Raw genomic sequence first — 18,601 nt, 5'->3', positions numbered from 1 at the left:
TTCCGCCTTACCTCACCTCACCACTCCACACCTCCTTCCCCTGCACCCCCGACCTCCCACCCACCCCCCCCTTCCCCGAAGCATACGCTTATCGTGATGCAGCAGCCGGGCAGCCACCAGATCCAGCCCATCGACTCCCTTACACCGTTTCTCGGTGGCAAGTGGTGGATTCGGGCACGTGTGACAGACAAGACGGACATCCGTACCTGGAACAAGCCGACGTCGCAAGGAAAGCTCTTCTCCTTTACCCTCATTGACGAGTCTGCCGCGATTCGGGCGACAGTCTTCAACGACGCCGTGGACACCTTCGAACCGCTCATCGTCAATGGACAGGTGTACTACTTCAGCGGTGGCCAGGTGAAGAATGCAAACCGGCGTTTCAGCAACGTGAACAATGACTACGAGCTCACGTTCGACCGCAGCTCGGAGATTATGTTGGCGCGGCAGGACACATCAACCGCGGCGCTACCGATGCAGCGCTACAACTTTGTGCCAATCGAGCTTCTAAAGCAGCGCGAGGTCGGCTCACTTGTTGACGTGCTTGGTGTCGTGCTCAAGGTAGACGATGTGTCATCCATCACGCAGAAGTCGACAGGCCGCGAGCTGGTAAAGCGGAACGTCAAGATGGGCGACATGACGGCAGCTGTGGAGGTCACCTTCTGGAATGACGAGGCGCAGACTTGGGGCTACCCGGTCGGCACCGTTGTGGCGCTGCGGCAGTTGAAGGTCGGCAGTTTTGACGGCGTGACCCTCTCCTCCACCTACCAGACTAAGATCGACGTCAACCCCACCGACCTGCCGGACGTCAAGAAACTCGCGACGTGGTACGTGTCGACTGGCGGCGCGAACGTGACGTCGTTGTCGTCGCAGGGGCTTGGCGCAATAAACGGCGCCGGTGGCGAGAACGACCGCGGGCGCAAGTACCTCGACGAGATCCAGTCGGAAGGGATCGGCCGGGGACTGAAGCCCGAGTACGTCGACGTCCGATGCGTCCCCATCTACTTCAAACAGGACGCCCAGTGGTACGACGCGTGCCCGACGTGCAACAAGAAGGTGACCGAGGAGGGTGCTCAGGGAGATCGCTTCCGCTGCGAGAAGTGCGACAAGACGGTTACACCAACGCAGCGCTACCTCGTCTCCATCCAGGTCACGGACAACGTCTCTCAGGCGTGGCTAACGCTGTTCAACGAAGCCGGCATCGAGTTCTTCGGGATGGAGGCGGCGGAGCTGAAGAGGCGTGCACAGGAGGACCCCCTCTACATCGCGAAGTTAGCACAGGGCCGCATGAACAGGCCGGTGGTGATGCGTCTGCGCGTGAAGGAGGAGACGAGCTCGAACGCCATGACCGGCGAGGAGTCGGACCGGCTGCGCATGTCGGTGGTGCGCATTTCAGAGTTCATGCCGATTGCTGGCACCTCCGAGGACACACGCCGCCGCCTCGCGCAGAACCTGCGCGCGGAGTGCGATGAAATTCTACGCCTCATCGAGGCGTACGTGTGAGCGTTGCGAAGCGACAAAGAGGGTCTCACGCATGCGCAGGCACACGGAAGCACCCACAGAGCTGCATGCGTTTCTTCACTGCACGTGCATTGCGTGCCAAGCACATCATCCCATAGAGAATGTCTGCTCTGGTGTCAGTGCGTGTGCTTGCGCAGGCACACGGATTTACACCCACACACCCACACACCCACACACAGAGAAAACCTTCCCAGAATGGTGTAGTCCTTCTTCCTAAGCGTGTTTTAACGTGTTGTTGCGTTCTCTTTCAGTTCTCTTGCTGATTGCTGGTGTTTCTCCCTTTTTCTTGGCCCCCTTTTTTTCGTTGACTACATCGGCAGTTTATAACACTCACACACACACACACACGCACCCCCACACTTTCGTGCGAACACCAACAGGGGTCTCAGCCTCGCTCCCCCTCTTCCCTAGAGACGGAGCTTTAGTACGCCGATGAGCCCACGTGCCGTGTTGTTTGCCCATGTGCTATGAGGTGTGTGAGGAAGAGACAGATGCATCTTTGCTTTTCTTTCCATGCCGTCTGCTCGCCGCCGGTGCTCGCGCTCTCTTTGGTGTCGATGCCGTTGTGGCTGGTGTCTCGGTGGTGGTGGGTGGTGGTGACTCGAGAGAGAAGGAAGCGAGAAAATAAGGTGACGAGAGGCGAGCTAAGCAGTGCGTTGTAGGCGTTTCAGGTCACTAGGCGGTTTTCTGCGAAGAAGGCAATTGTCATAAGAGCTCTGTAGCTTAGAAGGCCAAACCATGCGTTTGGGGGGGGGGGGAAGGATAGGGTGGGCTAGTCTACCATACGGCCGTGCGCTACTCCCTCTGTTTCTTTCACCCCCTGGCAGCAACTTTAAGCCTCAGACAAAGGCTGCGTTGCGTGACGCAGCGGTAGTGGTGCGTGTTCGTGGTGGAGCGCCGACTGTCCGTCTGTGATGAGCTCTTTTGCCTTCCTCACGGAAAGGGAGGTGAGGGGAGCGCTCTATGGTGTACGTGTGTGTGTGTGTGTTTGCATGCAGTGCTCGAAGCCGATCTTATCCCTCCGCCGTGCTGCTTGCATCGCCCCATCCGACTCCGTAAGCGGGTGTGCAGAAGTGCGGATTACGGTTGGCCCAATTGCACTATTCGTGTATCTCAGTCGTGCGTTGGCTGGCATTGCTTAATTATTATCATTATTATTCGCCTGCGTAGTGACTCCGCACGCATTCCTCTCTCTCCTCCTCTCTACCTCTTATGGCGACGCTCTCTCTCTCTCTCTCTGTTTCCTCTTACACCCAACCACATACACACGCAATATGCGCCCTTTTTTCTCTTCCGCTGCGCGGCGTTAAACCGGATGGACACGCCACCGTCAGTCGTTTCCTGTTTCATATGTGTCCCGACTAAGGAAGGCTTACGGACCAGGACAGCAGCGCACTACGCGGGTATTCATAGCGAACCACAAGGCGCTCTTTGGAGTAAAACATACAGAAATTGCGCCGAGCCAAACTCGGTCAGACGCGCTTTGCCGAAACCACAGCCATTCCATCGCGCGCACCCACGTAGACTCATAGACGCAATCGCAGAATCGATCGAGGAAGAAAAGGCAAGCGCATACAACCCAGGGCTCACACCGGCAAGCATAAAGGAGAGAGGCGGTTACCTTTCTACCCACCTAAGAGTCTCAGTTCGGTTCACAGACGGCAAACACCGTCTTCATTCTCCCTTCTCTTCTCCCTCTTTTCAGGCCCTATTTTGCACTCTTGGCATTGCACCGTGGCTCTTCTCTAGTCTCGCTCCCTTTGTGTGTGCGTGTGATTGGCGTGGGGCGAGTGCTCTGCGTGCTAGCGGCTGTCAGGCCCGGGCGTAGACGCAAGCGAGTCAGGCATTTCTCGTGAAAGAGGTCCACTTGCTACACCCGTGGATACCGACAAGACAGGCCCTACCGTTTTGACATTTTTTTTTCATACGGAAGACGAGACTCAGACCGCCTGCACTGCTTCTTGCGAAGCAGCTTGAAGCCAGCATCGGTCGCTTGCTCAGGCTGATGATGCGAAAGCTCTCTGCTGCTCTCTCAGGTGGCGGTGCGGTGCGTCGTCCGACAGGCCTGCTTGCGCACTCATGGTGCGCTGGGTGCGGTTTGCTGATGCATGGGTCAGTGAATGTGTCGGCAGCCGCGGACGCTTCTGCGGGGAGGGCTACCGCCTCCTGCTTCCTGATCGACGCACGCCGTTTCTACTTTGCCTCCTCGCGCGTCTGCATGGATGAAACCTCGAGTACTGCAGGGCAGCATCAACAGAAGACATCAGATTCCGGTGCACCAGCGGAAACCTCCTCCGCCGCTGCCAACGATAGAGAAAGTGCTCTGGACGTCGCCATGCGTGTCAACAAGATGAAAAAGGCGCACCAGAGCGGTGGCGCCGGCGCCAACAAGAAGGAGATGGAGCAGGAGGCGTGGAATGCCTTGAACTCGCTGACAGAAGACCAAATCAACAACGCAGAAGGGAAGGCAGTATCGTTGCTCTTGAATGCGTGGGCGTACTTCGCCAAATTCTGGGCTAAGGGAAAGGATGGCCCGCTGTGAGAGACACCTCGGAGTGCAGACGCAGTGCGTGGATAGAAGAGAGAAATAAAGAGAGCGCAAAACGACAATGGACGCAGTGCCAGATGAGGGCGCGCGCGTCGAGCCGGCGTCTGGGAAGGGGGAGAGAGGGAGAAGAGCAACGGTTATCGTCTGCGCCCGCGCGCGTCCACCCTGTTCTCCTGTGACTGGGAGAGATCCAGGACGCGGTAGCACATAACCTTGTCTGCCTGCTCCCTCCCTCCCTCCCACTCCTCCGCGACTCAGCGCTGCTTGTTCATTTCAGTGTTCTGTTTTCGCTCGTCCTTTGCGTCATGGAGGGGGGGGGGAGGCTGGGCACGAGCAGTTAGGGGTACGCGCGCATGGCGGGGGGAGTGGATGGCACACCGACCGGCGTGGGGCACGTGCCGTGTAGTTGGATGGAATTTTGCAGCACTCTCCGCTTCGTCTCCTCTTTCACTCTCCCTGCCCTAAGACAGTGGTTGCCTGTCGTGTGCGTGTCTGGTGTGTGCTCTTCTGCGCTTACACACCAGACGCCCCATCCCCTTTTCCTTCCGCCCCCCGTTCCTCTTGCATGCAGGAGAACCATCGCGAGCGTTTGTGCTAGGGCGGGCAGTTTCTTCTCCCCATGCTCTTCTGCACAGCGTGCACGAGGACGCATGCTCTGCTCGTCGCGCGCGCACACACACCCACACGCATACACAGGGATACACAGCCGAGCACACGCTGGCAGGCGCTTTTCGTCTGGGCTGCTCCTCTACCCTCGTCTTCTCTCCCACCTCATTTTCTCAGCTTGTTCACAACGCGCTTTTTCCCCCGTTTTGCCATTCTGAAGGGTCGAAGCAGCAGCAGCAGCAGCAGCACGTGGCGCTGGTGTCGTTACGGTCAGTGTGCTCGTTCGTCTCCTCCTTGCCTAAAAAAAAAACCACCCTTCTCAGTTTCGTGGCTGTCTTCGTCCTCCTCTAAGGAAGAGGAGGGGGAAGTGGAGGAAGGAGGGGATCCACGGCAGCATCCACCACGCGTGTCCATACCAATCCACAAGCACTCGCACAAAGCGATAGACAGGCACAGCTGTCCGTCCTATAGAGGCAAGCGCAGATCGCAGTGTACCCCACTACCAGTCACCCATGCACAGGGGCAAGGAGGAGTGCACTTGTTTATGGGCCCTCTTCACCTCTCTCTCCTGACCAGTCAGCTGTACCCCTTGCTCTGTTGATCAGGTGTGACAGCAACAGAGTAGCCAGCATAATCAAGAGAAGTTCTTGCCCTTGGTCATCGGGATGGCTGTTGCAGCTTTTTCCTCTCTCGCTGACACTTGGTCCTTTCCTTCCCATCCACGTTCCCTCTTCTCGTCACTACTGTGGTATGCGCCTCTTTCTCCATCTCTCTGATCCGCTTTAAAAAGCGAAACAGAAGAAGCCAAGCGTAGCACGTCGACACTAGAACGTACTTCACGTAACGGCGCTGCACATTATACACCGCCGACACGAACGGAAGAGACGCGGAGTGCGTTGCAGGACTAAGCAGAGCGCAGTTTTCTTTTTTACCCTTTCCGTGCCTCCTCCACCGGTGATTTGTGTGGTCTTCTCCCCCTACGCCACCGCCACTCCCTCCAATAGTGCCTCCGTATCGTCACAGCTACTGGAAGCTTTTCCTGATCACTTTAAGCGCATTTTGACTTTCTCACTCGCGCACTCTCTCTCTCTCTCTCTCGGCGCGTGGAATCACCGCTGCGCCGTGCTAGCGCTGCCGTTGACTGTAGTACGCACGCAGAGCGAGAGAGAGCGGCGCAGCGCGCCTTTGCCTTTCGTTTTCGTTCTTTTCTCGCTCTTGCCGTGCCCTCCCCCTCTTCGTTGGCCTCGCCATTCCCCCACGTGTCATATGCGTCCATCGTCGACGTGCACGCCTGCGAGTGACACTTGGCACCGACGGTCACAAGGGGAGGGGGTAGATGGCTCGATTCGGTTGCCGAGCCCGGCAGCCGCAGCGACTTCCGCCTCGCCAAAGACTGTGAGTTGCTCAAAGTGTGTATTTCTCCCACAGCGCGGAGGTGGCCACCGTTTCCGCGCTGCTCTCACAGAGTCGCCGGTGAACATTGCGGTCATCGCGAGGCAGTGCACTTTGTCTCATGGCATCGTGCCCATGACGCTTTCTTATTATTACCGCATATGGTCGCCAGGCGAAGCACTGCTGTCATCGCTCTTGTCATATATGTCGGCTGCACCGTTCCTCTTGCTGCGTTGTTTTCTTTCCAATGCATTATTCTGCTCGGCTTTGACTTTCTCAGTCGCCGCTATACCGATGCGTACCTCGATAAGCGCACGGCGACGCACTGTGCAGATCGCAGCGAGCAGGCAGCATCGAGCCATTGCCCAAGGCGCAGCTGGGCTGCAGCTCTCCCCTAATCGCCAAGGTCAAGGAATGATTGGGGCAGTTATTGCTGTCGATGGCAGAGGCGCGCGATCGGAGCTGCGGCTCGGTGTAGCTGTGCGCGCGTTTGCCACAGCGGCGACGCCGTCCCTCCCCGGAGACAGTGATGCGCCGCCGGCTTCCCTGGAGTCCTTCTTGGACCTCAATGATGCACCTGTGCGTCCTGGGCTCAGCAACAGCAGCGTCGTGAGCGGTGATGCAGCAAGCGCGTCGGAGAAGAAAGAACACACGCATCGTTTTAGGGCCAAGCAGCAGCGCCAACAACACCTGCAGCGAGAAGCGTCATTTCGAGGCAGGGATGGACAGAGAGAGAGAAGAAGAGGCTCGCAGGGCTCTTTGCACCAGCATGAGCACGGCGCGGCCACCCGCAGGAAGAGATTGCGTCACGTACAGACTCTAGTGCAGCAGCAGGAACAGGAGCAGCAGCCGGGCCCTTCACCAAAGAAGGAGATGCGCTTCGTTCACTCGTCTGGTGACCGTGACGGCCCAACTTCCTCGGCGGTGGCGTCCTCGGCCGCAGGCGCTTCTGCCCATGGTCGGCAGGGCTCGTGTCCCGAGAGGCAAAGTGGCGCTGTGAGCGCCTCGACCGCACCCCTGAGAACGGCCGAGGAGGAGGAGGTGAGCACGACATGGAGCGAACCCGCGGGGCGTCGGGGTGGCAGCTGCTCTAAACGGGACCGTTGGAGCGCTGGCGACGCATTCGAGACGACTCAGTCAAGGTGGTCTGCATCATGCGTCCCCTGCATGCCGTCGTCGTTTAACCGGACGCCGGACATTCTCGCAACGACGCTTGGAAACTCGAAATCATTGATGCAGAACGCGTCGCCGTCTCCTCCAATGCCGGCTCGCGAGGTTTACACGAACGCTGGCGAGCCGAACTGTGCTGCGCTGCGCCGACTTGTCAAGTCGCATCCCACCTGCCGAAAAAACTACGAGACACTACGTCGGTGCGAGAAGGTCGCGACTGCATTTGAACGTTGGTGCGCCGAGGCAGTGGCGCACAGCCGCTTGGTGGAGCACTTGGCCTCAGCATTTGGCAGCGCTAGCCAAGTGGGGGCCCCGGTCCGCCTCCTCCTCACAGGTGCCTCCGACAGAGTTGTAATGGCTGACGCAGGGGACGAAGCGGCTACCTCTACCAGCATGTCAGCAGCCGAGACGCTGGCAGTGCTGGAGGTGCCGCTTTCGGTGGTGGAGTGGCTCAACGAGCCCATCGTCGTGCCGGAGCTGGGTGCAGGGACCCTCGTAGAGGCTATGAACAAGGTGCTATCACTTTCGAACGTGAACAAGGAGCCTGTGAGCAACATTGATGGCGCTGGTGCTGGCGAGGCAAATGACTCGCCGGCTGCACTGTATCGATGTGAAAGTCACGAGGCGATGAAGATATGGTATGACGCGTGGGGGCGCCTCGAGGACTATCGCAAAGCGGGGGCAGGCCCACCCAACGGTAACCCTGCGCCGGCGGCGCCATCGTTGAAAGCGTCCATGGAGTTGTGGCACCGTAGACAATGTGCACTGCAGTATGTGTTACTCTCTCATTTGACTGAAGGCAGCTGTCCTTCAGTAGGCGCTGCACTGCGCGCCTACAAAGCAGCTTGTGAGAGCGTTGACACTCGCGACGTGCCTCTGGTCGTCTGCGGCCCTACAGCAGCTGCCGGCACCAGCTGCGCACCAGCTCAGCCTGACGAGCACGCACCGCTGCGGCCAGACCAAGTCGTGGAGGGGGCAATGCGAGAGCTGCTTCCCTATCTTGCCGAGTTTCTCCAGACGCTGAGCGCCTTCAAGGCCGCCCGCGAGGAAGTGAAAATGCAGGCGGAGTACCATGCACTAGGGGAAAGCGCAACAGCAGTGCAGTCAAAACCCGGTACAGTAGCTGCTGCCGCTGCCCATGGAGCATACACACGTCTGTGCCGTGTTGCGCGTCGATTTCGTGCGTCACCGCCGGCGCAGCTGCACCCGCAACCCGCAGCCTCTGGTGCCCCAGGTAAGCACTGTAGCGACGGTTGCCGTGAGGATGAAGAGTTATGCACCGCGGCCCAGCAGTACCTCATGTCGATTTCGAAGGTGGACAAAGTGGCGTCTCATTCAGGCCAGTCACCATCAGAGCTGAAGAGTGCGGCGACTGACACCAGCGCCCATGAAGAAGCTGGAGCACAATTGCCATCAATGACGTTGGCTGAGCAAGCGGGTGCGGTACCGACCTACAGCGCAGCAGTGCTGGACATCTGCATTGGCGTCGTTCTGCGTTGTCTTCTTTTTTACTTCCCAGCGCTTTCTGCAAACGACAGGCGCTGCGTGCTGCAGCAGCTCAACGCCCCTTGGCTGACACAAGCGGCTGAGGGGAGCGCTCGAGTTGCGTGCTGGTCAGCTTTTTTCGGTGTTGCCGATCTTCTCTCCAGGGCCCACGCCCAAAAGCGTCAGGAGCGTGTAGCTGCGCTGTCACCCGCCGCGGTAAAGCTCCGTGGTGGCGGCAGTTTGAGCTCTTCTTTGCCCTTCTTTGACCACTTTACGCTCTCGATGCTGCAAGGCGTGGTACGGGAGCTGCGCTTTTTGTGTTGGCCCACGGTGCTGAATCATCACTCAAGCATCGTGCAGCACTCCCTGTGCCTCCCGTCAACGGTATCCGTGGCATCTCCGTCGCCTTCTTCATTGGCGACACCAGCGTCAGACCAGCAGCAGCAGTGGCGTTCATCTAGTGAGACTCTGCATGGTGACAGCGCACAAGGCACGGCCGCATCATCAACGGCCGTCAGAGCTCCGTCGCGCTCCCCGCAACCTCGTGCCCCTGCGTGGAGCGACGTCATCGCGGTTGCGCGAGCCAGCGAGCGCAGGCAGCGACTGGGCTACGAGCTACTCGTTCTCTTCTTTGGCGCTTTGCAGTGTGGGAAGGCGCTCTCGTTTGCAGCACCCGTCCCCGCCACTGCTGGCACTGATAAGGCTGCTGCTGAGAAAAAGGCTTTGCCGCATCGTCGGCTTTATGATAAGCGCCGACTTAACACCATCTGCATCTATGTGCTTGACGTCGATCGTTTCATTACGGAGCGGATGCGTACCTTGTGGTCGGAGGGCGATCCGTGGCCGCTGCTGCGTACTCAGTCCTCCCCTTCGACTGGACATGCGGCGTCACCGCCTGACTCGCGTTCTGCACTTATGGAGCTGCTTGCAGAGCAGACTGCGCACCCGTATGGGCTTTCTCGCTTGGCGTTCTGCGCCTTCAGCGCTTCCCTCTTACAGAGCTGGTCGACCATGTCGCTTCACCGCGCCCAGATCCTCATGATGGCCTTACAACGGGCTGTGGCAGCTCCTGCTGCACTGACACTGCGCTCGCTACTTGTCACCCCACATCCGGACACCCAGGCAGGCTGGCAGCTTAGCGGCACCAGCTCCTCTGCCCCATCATCACATGCGATTCAGCTGGCTGCGCGCCGTGCCGAGTGGCGAGCGGTGGCGCCGGTGATGGCCCTTTACACCGCACGCGCGTCTCCGTCTTTGTGGAGCACAATGTGGGTCTACGTCTCGTCTGAAATGGAGTCTCTGCCGCGGCGAGTAGAGGAGATGATGGTGACAGCACATGCAAGCGCAGTCGATAGGCACGGTGACGATGTTGCAGCTTACGAAGAGCAACGCGGGGAGAGTGGTGGGGTGCACGCGTGCTGCAAGGAGTTAGAGGAGTTGGCGACCATGTGCGCATGGCTGGTTGTAATGGCGCCGTCAGTCTGCGGCGAGCAGCCCGCTGGCGCTGGTGTTGCTATGCCAGCTGCTGTGCAGGGGTCTGTACTGGAATGCGTCGATCGCGTGACGGTCGAATTTGCGCACTGTGTCCAGGGAGTTCTCGCTATGTGGACGCAGACTGGCGCGGGCGCCGATGCGGCTGAGCAGCTGCTGAATCTGTTTCCGAGGTGCCCCAGTGCCACGACAGCGCCAATGAAAAGTCCTCCTGCAGATGCGCAGGGGATGGAAGAAGCGGATGAGGCGGTGGCGCTACTCGTGCGATTGGCAGAGACGGCGCAGGCACATGTGTGGACCAGTGCGCTGCATGACGCTGTGGGAGGATGGATCACGAAGACTCGCTGCCTCCATGCCCAGCCGCGAGCGCTCATGGAAACTGTTCAGCTTATGACACCAGCGGAGGTCTCTGCCTCTGCTCCCTCCACAATGTCAGCAGCAGCAGCAGCAGTAGCAGGGCTGTGTGTTGCAGACGATCGTTCCCTGGCAGGTGAGACGGTGGCGAGCGTCGTCAGCGACACACCTGTGCTGACGGCACCGCCCGACTTGGATTCGGCGCTGCTTGGCTGGTGGCGCACCATGGCGGAGGAGGACGTCGGTCTACCGTCGGAACGTGTCTACCTCGGGCAAGTGTACACAGAGCTTCTGCGGATTGTGTCTGCTCGCGTGGGCCTGGAGCTGTTGACCCCTTTACCAGAAAAGGCGCACACAGCGTACCCATTGGATGCTGAGGGAGATTCGGGGTTGGCAGGCAAAAGCACCGGTAGGTGCGCAGTAGAGAGCTGTGGCGAGTCAAGGACGAGTTTGACGGGCAACACGTCTGTCGGCGGCGCAGCAGACCAAACCGTCTTCTCTGCCGCAGAAGTCGTCGTCATTGTACGGGTGCTGAGCAGCATTGCGGCACGCAGCGCCACTGTGGCGACCTTGGGCCTGCCTACGGAGCGCATGCTCGGATGCGGTGCGTTCGGCAAGACGTCGTCTGCTAGCTCCGCAGAGAACGCTGTGGGTGGCGAGACAACTTCTGGTAACCGTGACTCCATCCTCGACTCGTTACGTCGCGTCGCTGTGCACGCCACTGTGGCGGCCGTAAGAGCACCGTCTACCGCAACGCCAGGTTCGACAACGTCAAGGGACGCAAGTGCGAACGGCCTCTCAACCACAACTGACGGGGGTGACAGCAGCGCCCCTATTAAAATTGGTGGTGCGGAGGGGACTACTGAGCATGATCGAGACAGTGCTGCTGTCTTATCTGCCCAAAAGGCAGCCCAGCGCATCGAGGAGGCACTGCTGCGCAGCTTGACAGCGCACAGCGGTGTGCTGCCGGCGGCAACGATGGTGGAGGCGACGTGGCTTCGACTTTTCCCCTTGTCAGCGATGCAGAAACTCATTGATCATCGAGAGTCGCCTGCCACCATTGCAGCTGACCTAGTCGCTACGCCGCGAGGCCTGTCATTCACCGCGCCTTCGTGCAGGACCATGAGTGGCAAGTCATCGAACGCGCAGCCAACTGTGCACTCCGACCTCGCCAGCGCAGCAGCAACGTTGCCGTCTCCACATTCTCCCTGTACCACCGCTGTCACATCCGACTCGGCTCAACACCTCAATGGGTCACTGCGGGAATCGCCGTCGCCGTGGCTGCGCAAGTTGCACGATGCGGTTGTCACGAACCGCCACTCCTGTCACGTCAGCATCTGCCTTGTCTCGTCGTTGTACTCCGTCCTGGCAGCTCCGCAGGAGCGTGGTGACTCTACTCATCCTCACTCAGCAGTCACTCGTTGCGGCAACAGTAGCGACGCGGGCAGCGCTGCCTCTGCATCGTGCAACGATATCTCAGAGGCCGCTTCATCTCGCGTGGAGAACTGTGGTGGTGGCACAGACGCGTCGTTGCTCGCCACGTCGCGTCTCCGAGGGTTCTTGACAAGACTGCGCACGAGCTGCGCCGAGGCCGTCGTACTTCTTCATGCGAGAATGCAGCACACTGATCTTACGACCGCGTCCGGCAAGGGTAACGCGAATGGCGGTGGCGGCAATGCATCCCAAGTGGGCTTGGCATCATCGGCGTCTGCAGGCGTTTCAGTGGCTGGTGATGATGACAACGGTGGTGCTGAGGCGAATACGTCGCATACGGCCGCGCCGCAGCAGGAGCATGGACGACGCTTCTGCCACGTACTGGTGGTGGCAAGTGAGCTTCATGAGCGCCTATCAGCCTACACAGAAGCACTCACCTGCGCCGCAGCGAGCTGTAACAGAGCAGAGCAGCGTGATGGCGTGGGCAAGTGGCGTACGTTCCGAAGCGGCAAGGCGGAGGGAGTGCGCCGTGAGCTCCGCCTCTTGTACACGTCTCTGCTCGATTCGGTGTCCGAATTTGTGCCGTATGGCGAGCACGGGAATGCGGTAGAGGTGATGCAGATACTAGGCATCATCACTTGCCGCATGCCGTGGCAGCAGTACGCGCAAGAGTCACTCGCGCCTGCACTGCCTGTCGAGAAGGATCGGCAATCTGGCGGTCCTTCGAGGGACGAAACAGGGGTCGCTGCAGCTCCGCTTGAGAAGCGAGGGGATGGCATGATGGAGGCCGGCGCTGCTGCTTGGTCGAGCGCGCCCGAAGACGGTGATGCAGTAGGTGTTTCTGTCGATCCCCTCCTTCTCTGCTTTAGGGAGCAGGTGACGCGGCTGATGCCGTACGTGGATGCTGAGGTGCTTCGGTGCACAAGGGCGCGGTCTCCCCATTTGTTGAGCTTGGCGCTGATCAGCAGCGCAAAATCATCTATCGAGTACGCGTTGTGCAGGGTTCCAGTCAGCTCTAGTCGATCCATGCATCGTTGGGAGGGGACGAGCGCCACCGCTGTGGAGGCGATGCGTTCGGGGGCCGCCGTCGTTCTGTCACCCATTCCCCGGATGGCAGCGAGTATGGGCGTCTCTGAAGGCGCCAGTCGTGATGCCACAGGCGCACCAGCGTCAGGTCGTCTGGGACTTTCTACGCAGCCTCTCTGGTCGCAGGTCCCACTCGAGTCTCTGCTGCACCGTGTAGCTATGGACCGGGTTGTGGCACCGCGGCACGCACTCTACCTGTGCCTGCTGGCCGTCAATGCACCGGAGTTTTCAACGATGCTTCTACCCCTCACCTACTACCTGCGCGACGCGCGCGCGAGGATTTCGTGGGGGATGCTGGAGGTGGTTTTCAAGGCTGTCGCCGTCTCTGCGGCGAACTTCCAGCGGCACAGCCAAGCAGAGATGTTGCTACGTGATGACCATCCTTCGCCATCGTCCACGCCGTCACCCGGATCAGATCAACTACCAGGTGGCGTTACCTCTTCTGCAGCAGGTCGTGCGAGCCCAGTCTCCGCGTCGGAGCGGCCCCGACACGGTGGGAGCGGTAGTGATGCACCGCCGCGCGGCGGACTCGCGCTGCCGCGGTTGCCGACGGAGGGCTCGTCGCTGCGCGTGGGGGAGATGAGGTATCCAGGGGGTAGCAGCAGCGCGGCGTCGGTGCCACTCTTTCGCTCTGCTGCCGTACCGTCTACCATGGGAAATGCGCCTTTGCAGCTGCGCCACGCTTGGGGCGACCTCGCTCGCCGCCTCCTTCACGAAGAGGATGATGTAGCCCTGTGCGGCTTCTCACTATGGGTGTCGGCGCTGTACTGCGGCGCTATGGTGAACTGCGCTGGGACGCAGGTGTTCGAGCAGCTGCTGGCGTGTCTCGTCTTTGGCCCCACGACCCCAGCAGCCTCGGCGGCAACCGTCACAACGCGGATCTCCACGCTGGACGCTGTAGGCTGGACGCTAGTGCTGGAGGCGTGCGGCACGGCGTTGGACCACCACTGCCGTCAGGCATATCAGACGCTGCTGAGGGACGAGTTCATCGCTTTCCTGGAGCGCGCTGCATCTTGTGTGCACGGTAACGGAGGCGGCGCTCCAGCAACTTCCGCCTCGTCTGTCTTATCGTCGACAAGGCCGATTGTTGCAGCAGCTGAGTCGTGGCAGGTGGTGCTCGACGACGAGATTCCCTTCGCAGGGGCCTGGCGCTGTGGGCTGTTGGAGGCCATTCCGCAGCTGTTTCTCGAGGACGCCGAGTTTTGGTGCCGCGTGAAGGGCTGTGTCGAGTCGTGGTGCGCTGTGATGTCTCTCGACCCAGCTGAGGTGGCCAGTGGGCCGCCATCTGCGCAAAGGAGATCCACGTCGGCGTTGCGGCGGTCGTGGGTGAGGCAGCTACAGCAAAGTTTCAACTGGGCGGTGCAGTGCGCCGGTCAGTCATCTCTCTCGTTCAGCGACACATGGACTACGGAGACGGCGGGAGCAGATGCGCATTCAGTGGCTGAGTGGATGCGGATGCAGCTGGAGGCTCTGCAGACGAGCGGTAGCCCAGTGGCAAACCCGACGGTCACACCGCCGAGCACCTCCCCGCCGCGTAGGAGGCAAACGGCGCTCCTTCGTCTCTAAGCAAAAGCCATGAGGATAGCGGACCGTCTTTTCCGAGAGGGAATTTCAACTTCGATCACTTCTATCCCAGCGTTGGAGTAGGGCCGTGACGCAAGACGGTCATCTTGTGTCGCGCGCGTGCTGCTGGAAGAGCCCAACTTGGGGGGGGGGAGGGGGCGTGAGTGAATGGAGGAACAGCGGTGTGAAGTGGACAACCCCGGCCTCCCCTGCACTCCATCCACCGCTGTGCTCACTTGTGGCATTTTTTACATGTATGCCTGTAGTCGAAGATGCAGTGCCCGTGATCACAGACTGGCGTGCGAGGAGGTACATTATGCACTTGTGGAGGAGAATAAGAGCAGACAAAATAACGGTGAAGCGAATGCCCCTCTGAGGTGAGTCCCCCCCTTTGCCCATACCCACCGAAACCTACACACACACGCGCACACACATGGGGTGCGAGACGAGACGCCGGGGGGGGGGGAGAAGCGAGTTCGCCGTGCATGCGTGCTTCTGCGCAGGTGTAGGGTATATGACTGGTTCACGGTCGGATCAGGCGTCAATGACCCATACACATAGCCACACACACACACCTTTAGCGCCTTTCCCCCGAGTTCTCTCATCTTGTTCACCCTTCCTCTCTCTTTCCCTCTTCGCCTCTCTTTCTCCTCCCCACATTCCCCACACTCTGGTATCAAGGCTACTCGGCGTGCCCAGAACTGCTGTTCGGCACAATCCCTGCCTCTCCACCCCTCTTTGCTGTTCTGCCTTCTTCATTTCCCTCCCCCTTCCCTGCCTGTCTTAATCTCAGCTTCTCTTTCGGTAGAGGGCCGGGCAAGGCGTGAGAGAGAGACAGGCTCCTGTGCGACTCGAGGAGGCGGCACACACACATCCCCAGAGCGATACAGGCGTCCACAGCGTACTCTCTTCCACAGCCGCTGAACCGCCTCATAGACACCCTCACACACTAAGACAGGGAGCTTATAACTTTATACTGCAGTTTGGTGTTGCCATCCCCGCGTAGGAGATTGGCTGCAATCTGTGCACACGCCTCCCCATTTCGCTCGTGTTGAGGGTGCCAACGTAGGGAGCATCTTGCGCGTGTGCCTGTGATTCCCCCCTTCTCCCCGTTACCGCGCACGCGCTCTCTCTCTCTCTCTCCCGCGCCCATATATATATACGTACTTAACTAATGCCGTGGCGCAGCTCACACTTTTGGCAGTAATCGCAGCGAACGTGGTCGCTTTACGATGATGCTCCGCCAAACTAGCGCATCCCCACTCTCGCCTGAAGGCAAATCGGCGCGGTACCTCGTTGTAATCGAGGTGAGGACCACAGCCGATACCGCTGCCTGGCCCGAGCTCAGTAGTCTCGTCCGATCCTACGTGCGCGTGCAGGCCAGCCGACGACTGACCGCGGGACACCTGCCGCCGTTTCTTCCCGGCGCCACCATCTCCCTGGCAGACGCGCCACCTCTTCTGAGAGATGATGTTGTGTCGGTGCGAGTGTGCGATGTCTCCTTCCCGATAGGCTGCTCATGGACAAACGTGGAGGAGGTGTGTTTCTGCATGCGACTTTACCGACTCTGCGGCGAAGCTGGCTGTACGCCACTCTCAGCTGTCGCGTCCACCCCGGCCGCTCAGTCGTCTCTGCCAGCGTGGTGCACGGCTGACAACATGCACCGCGGCGGCGAAGACGACAATACGTCGAGCTTCACTCTGACGCCCCTGCCGCACGTCTCACTGGAGGGCCAGTGGGAGTCGCTGCACTACGGCGAGAGTGAGGCAGCGTCAATTGCGTTCAAGCGGGACATTGTGAGCTATGTGGACACCGCCATGCGTTTCGCCCGCGCCGGGGTTAGCCCCAACGTCGTAGCGTGGAATCGACTTGTTCTTTTCCACGGCCCACCAGGCACGGGCAAGACGTCGCTGTGTCGCGCCCTGGCGCAGAAGCTATCGATTCGCCTCGCCTCCTCGGTGTATGCTCGGGCGTGCCTTTTAGAGATCAATGCTCACAGCTTGTTCAGTCGCTGGTTCAGCGAGAGCGGCAAGCGAGTGCTGGAGCTGTTTGAGCAGGTGCGCTGCATCGCTGACGACAAGGAATGCTTGATTTGCTGCGTGATGGACGAGGTGGAGAGCCTCGCGGCGGCTCGCGCCTCCGCGATGAAGGGCAATGAACCCTCTGATTCCATTCGTGTGGTGAATGCGCTGCTCACGCAGATAGACCGACTACAGGACTGCCAAAACATCATTGTGCTCGCCACGACCAACTTGACAGCGGCAATTGATACTGCACTGCTGGACAGAGCGGATAAGCGTGTGCATGTTGGCCCGCCAGGCCTGCAGGCACGCTTCCTCATACTATATGCAAGCGTGCAGGAGCTGCTGGACAAAGGGTTGGTGGCTGCGCCGCAAGCCGGGACGTCAGTGCTGCCCGACGAACCGAACTGGCTCTCTGCTGCGAACGAGCCTAGTGAGAAAGGCCGAGCGGTACCCGAGGGCAACGTGGGTACGTACGGGAGTCTTGACAGTCATTCACTGAATGGCGGCGGCGGCACTAGCGACGCTGTCCACATGTGGAATGAGGAGCTCAACGCGTCGCATGACAGATCTAGTAGGTTTCACAAACCCCCGCTGGAGGCGATGGCGTCGCCCACGAGTCTGGGAACGGTTTCTGCTCCGCACCCAGCACATCACCAGCCACCGTTGCACTGCTTATCTGGAGCAGCATACACGATCAGTACGCTGCTCCATCATATTGCGGAGGTGTGCGCGGGGCTAAATGGCCGCACCTTGAAGAAATTGCCGTTCTTGGCTTACGGGGCATGCATGTGCAGTTTCTCCTCCTCCAGCGGCTGCGGTGGCAGCGAGTCGGCCTGGCAGGTCAATCAGAGCGGTAGGGTCGATGCGCCTCTGCCGCTGCGCGACTACCTGGAGGCGTTGTTCAAGGCTGCACAGGAGGCTGCTGCGATGGCGTTATTCGATGCCAATCGCAGTGCCTAAAGCCGCTTTCTCGTGACACAGATGAACTGCGTGACGTTACCTGCTCGCCTCGTCTATTTCCCCATCCCGCCCCTCCCTCTTGCTCGTTCTCGAGACGACTCTAGAAGAGCGGCATGCAGCACAGATCACGGCGGCATACCTACGCATCTACGTAAAGACAGGCCGAGATACATGCCCACCACCCACCTCCCTCTTCCTCCGCCTCCCACCCACGCGCTCTTCGTTCTCTTTTCACGTCTGTCAGTAATTCTGCTTTGCCAACACAGAAAAGAACCAGAAAGAGATGTGAACAGTGTGATGAGGAGTGGCAGTCTGCGTTCCTCGGTCAACATCAGTCGCATTGCTGTTGTCGGGTGCACCGCAGCGGTCTGTTTCGGACTCCACTTCTGATTCCCCAAACGGAAAATCTCTCTCTTCTTCCTGCTCCGCTATTCCTCCACCCATCCCCACCCGCGTACTCGAACAGGTGATGAGACAGGAAGCCTTGCCGAGCACTTCACGGGAGCGCGTGAAAAAAAAATGCTGAGAATGAACGGGGTAGGAGGGGGATGGAATATGTTGCTGTCTACCTCCTCCCTGCTCCCCACTCCTGCTGCCTTCAAGCGCTTGATGCTTGAGCGCTCCTCTCGGGTGTGTGAGTCGAGCGGATCTGGGCTGGGTCGTGGTCGCTCTCTCGCTAGGCCTCGTTTATGACATTGCAGCCGTTCTCGGTGTGCTTGGACGTCCCACTCTACTCCTCCGCTCCCTCCTCTCTTTCTCCCTCTTTTGCAGGATTCACCGGTTTCCTTTTCCTTCTCCGTTCTGCAGCCGTGCGTACGTGCGGCCGAAACGCACGTACTGCTAGGCCCCCGCCCTTTCCTCGCTTCTTCCCGACGCCATTCGCGGTTGCCTGTCCCCCCTCTCTCTGCCCTACTGTTTGTGGTTCCGGTTGAACATCGACACCAGCATCAGGTACTCGATCAGGGGTGCC

At 59.6% G+C, this 18,601-nt stretch overlaps 4 protein-coding genes across 4 annotated transcripts; all 4 read left to right on the top strand.

The window, feature by feature from the left end:
• Positions 1–96: 96 nt before the first annotated feature.
• Positions 97–1,500, top strand: RPA1 (putative replication factor A, 51kDa subunit; the record flags this gene model as incomplete). The annotated part of the gene is made up of 1 exon (XM_001566179.2): positions 97–1,500. The coding sequence occupies one exon, from the start codon at positions 97–99 to the stop codon at positions 1,498–1,500; it is 1,404 nt and encodes a 467-aa protein (XP_001566229.1).
• A 2,122-nt stretch (positions 1,501–3,622) lies between these two features.
• On the top strand, positions 3,623–4,060 carry LBRM_28_1980 (conserved hypothetical protein; the record flags this gene model as incomplete). Its single annotated transcript, XM_001566178.1, has 1 exon — positions 3,623–4,060. The coding sequence occupies one exon, from the start codon at positions 3,623–3,625 to the stop codon at positions 4,058–4,060; it is 438 nt and encodes a 145-aa protein (XP_001566228.1).
• Positions 4,061–5,938: 1,878 nt separating this feature from the next.
• LBRM_28_1970 (conserved hypothetical protein) lies at positions 5,939–14,650 on the top strand (the record flags this gene model as incomplete). Its single annotated transcript, XM_001566177.2, has 1 exon — positions 5,939–14,650. The coding sequence occupies one exon, from the start codon at positions 5,939–5,941 to the stop codon at positions 14,648–14,650; it is 8,712 nt and encodes a 2,903-aa protein (XP_001566227.2).
• Positions 14,651–15,879: 1,229 nt separating this feature from the next.
• LBRM_28_1960 (ATPase-like protein) lies at positions 15,880–17,631 on the top strand (the record flags this gene model as incomplete). The annotated part of the gene is made up of 1 exon (XM_001566176.1): positions 15,880–17,631. One exon carries the CDS (start codon positions 15,880–15,882, stop codon positions 17,629–17,631), a length of 1,752 nt encoding a protein of 583 aa, XP_001566226.1.
• Positions 17,632–18,601: the final 970 nt, after the last annotated feature.

The sequence above is a fragment of the Leishmania braziliensis genome, chromosome 28 (assembly GCF_000002845.2).
Source record: "Leishmania braziliensis MHOM/BR/75/M2904 complete genome, chromosome 28".
In the NCBI taxonomy this organism is placed as follows: Eukaryota; Euglenozoa; class Kinetoplastea; order Trypanosomatida; family Trypanosomatidae; genus Leishmania; species Leishmania braziliensis.
This window is presented reverse-complemented; position numbering and strand designations above follow the sequence as displayed.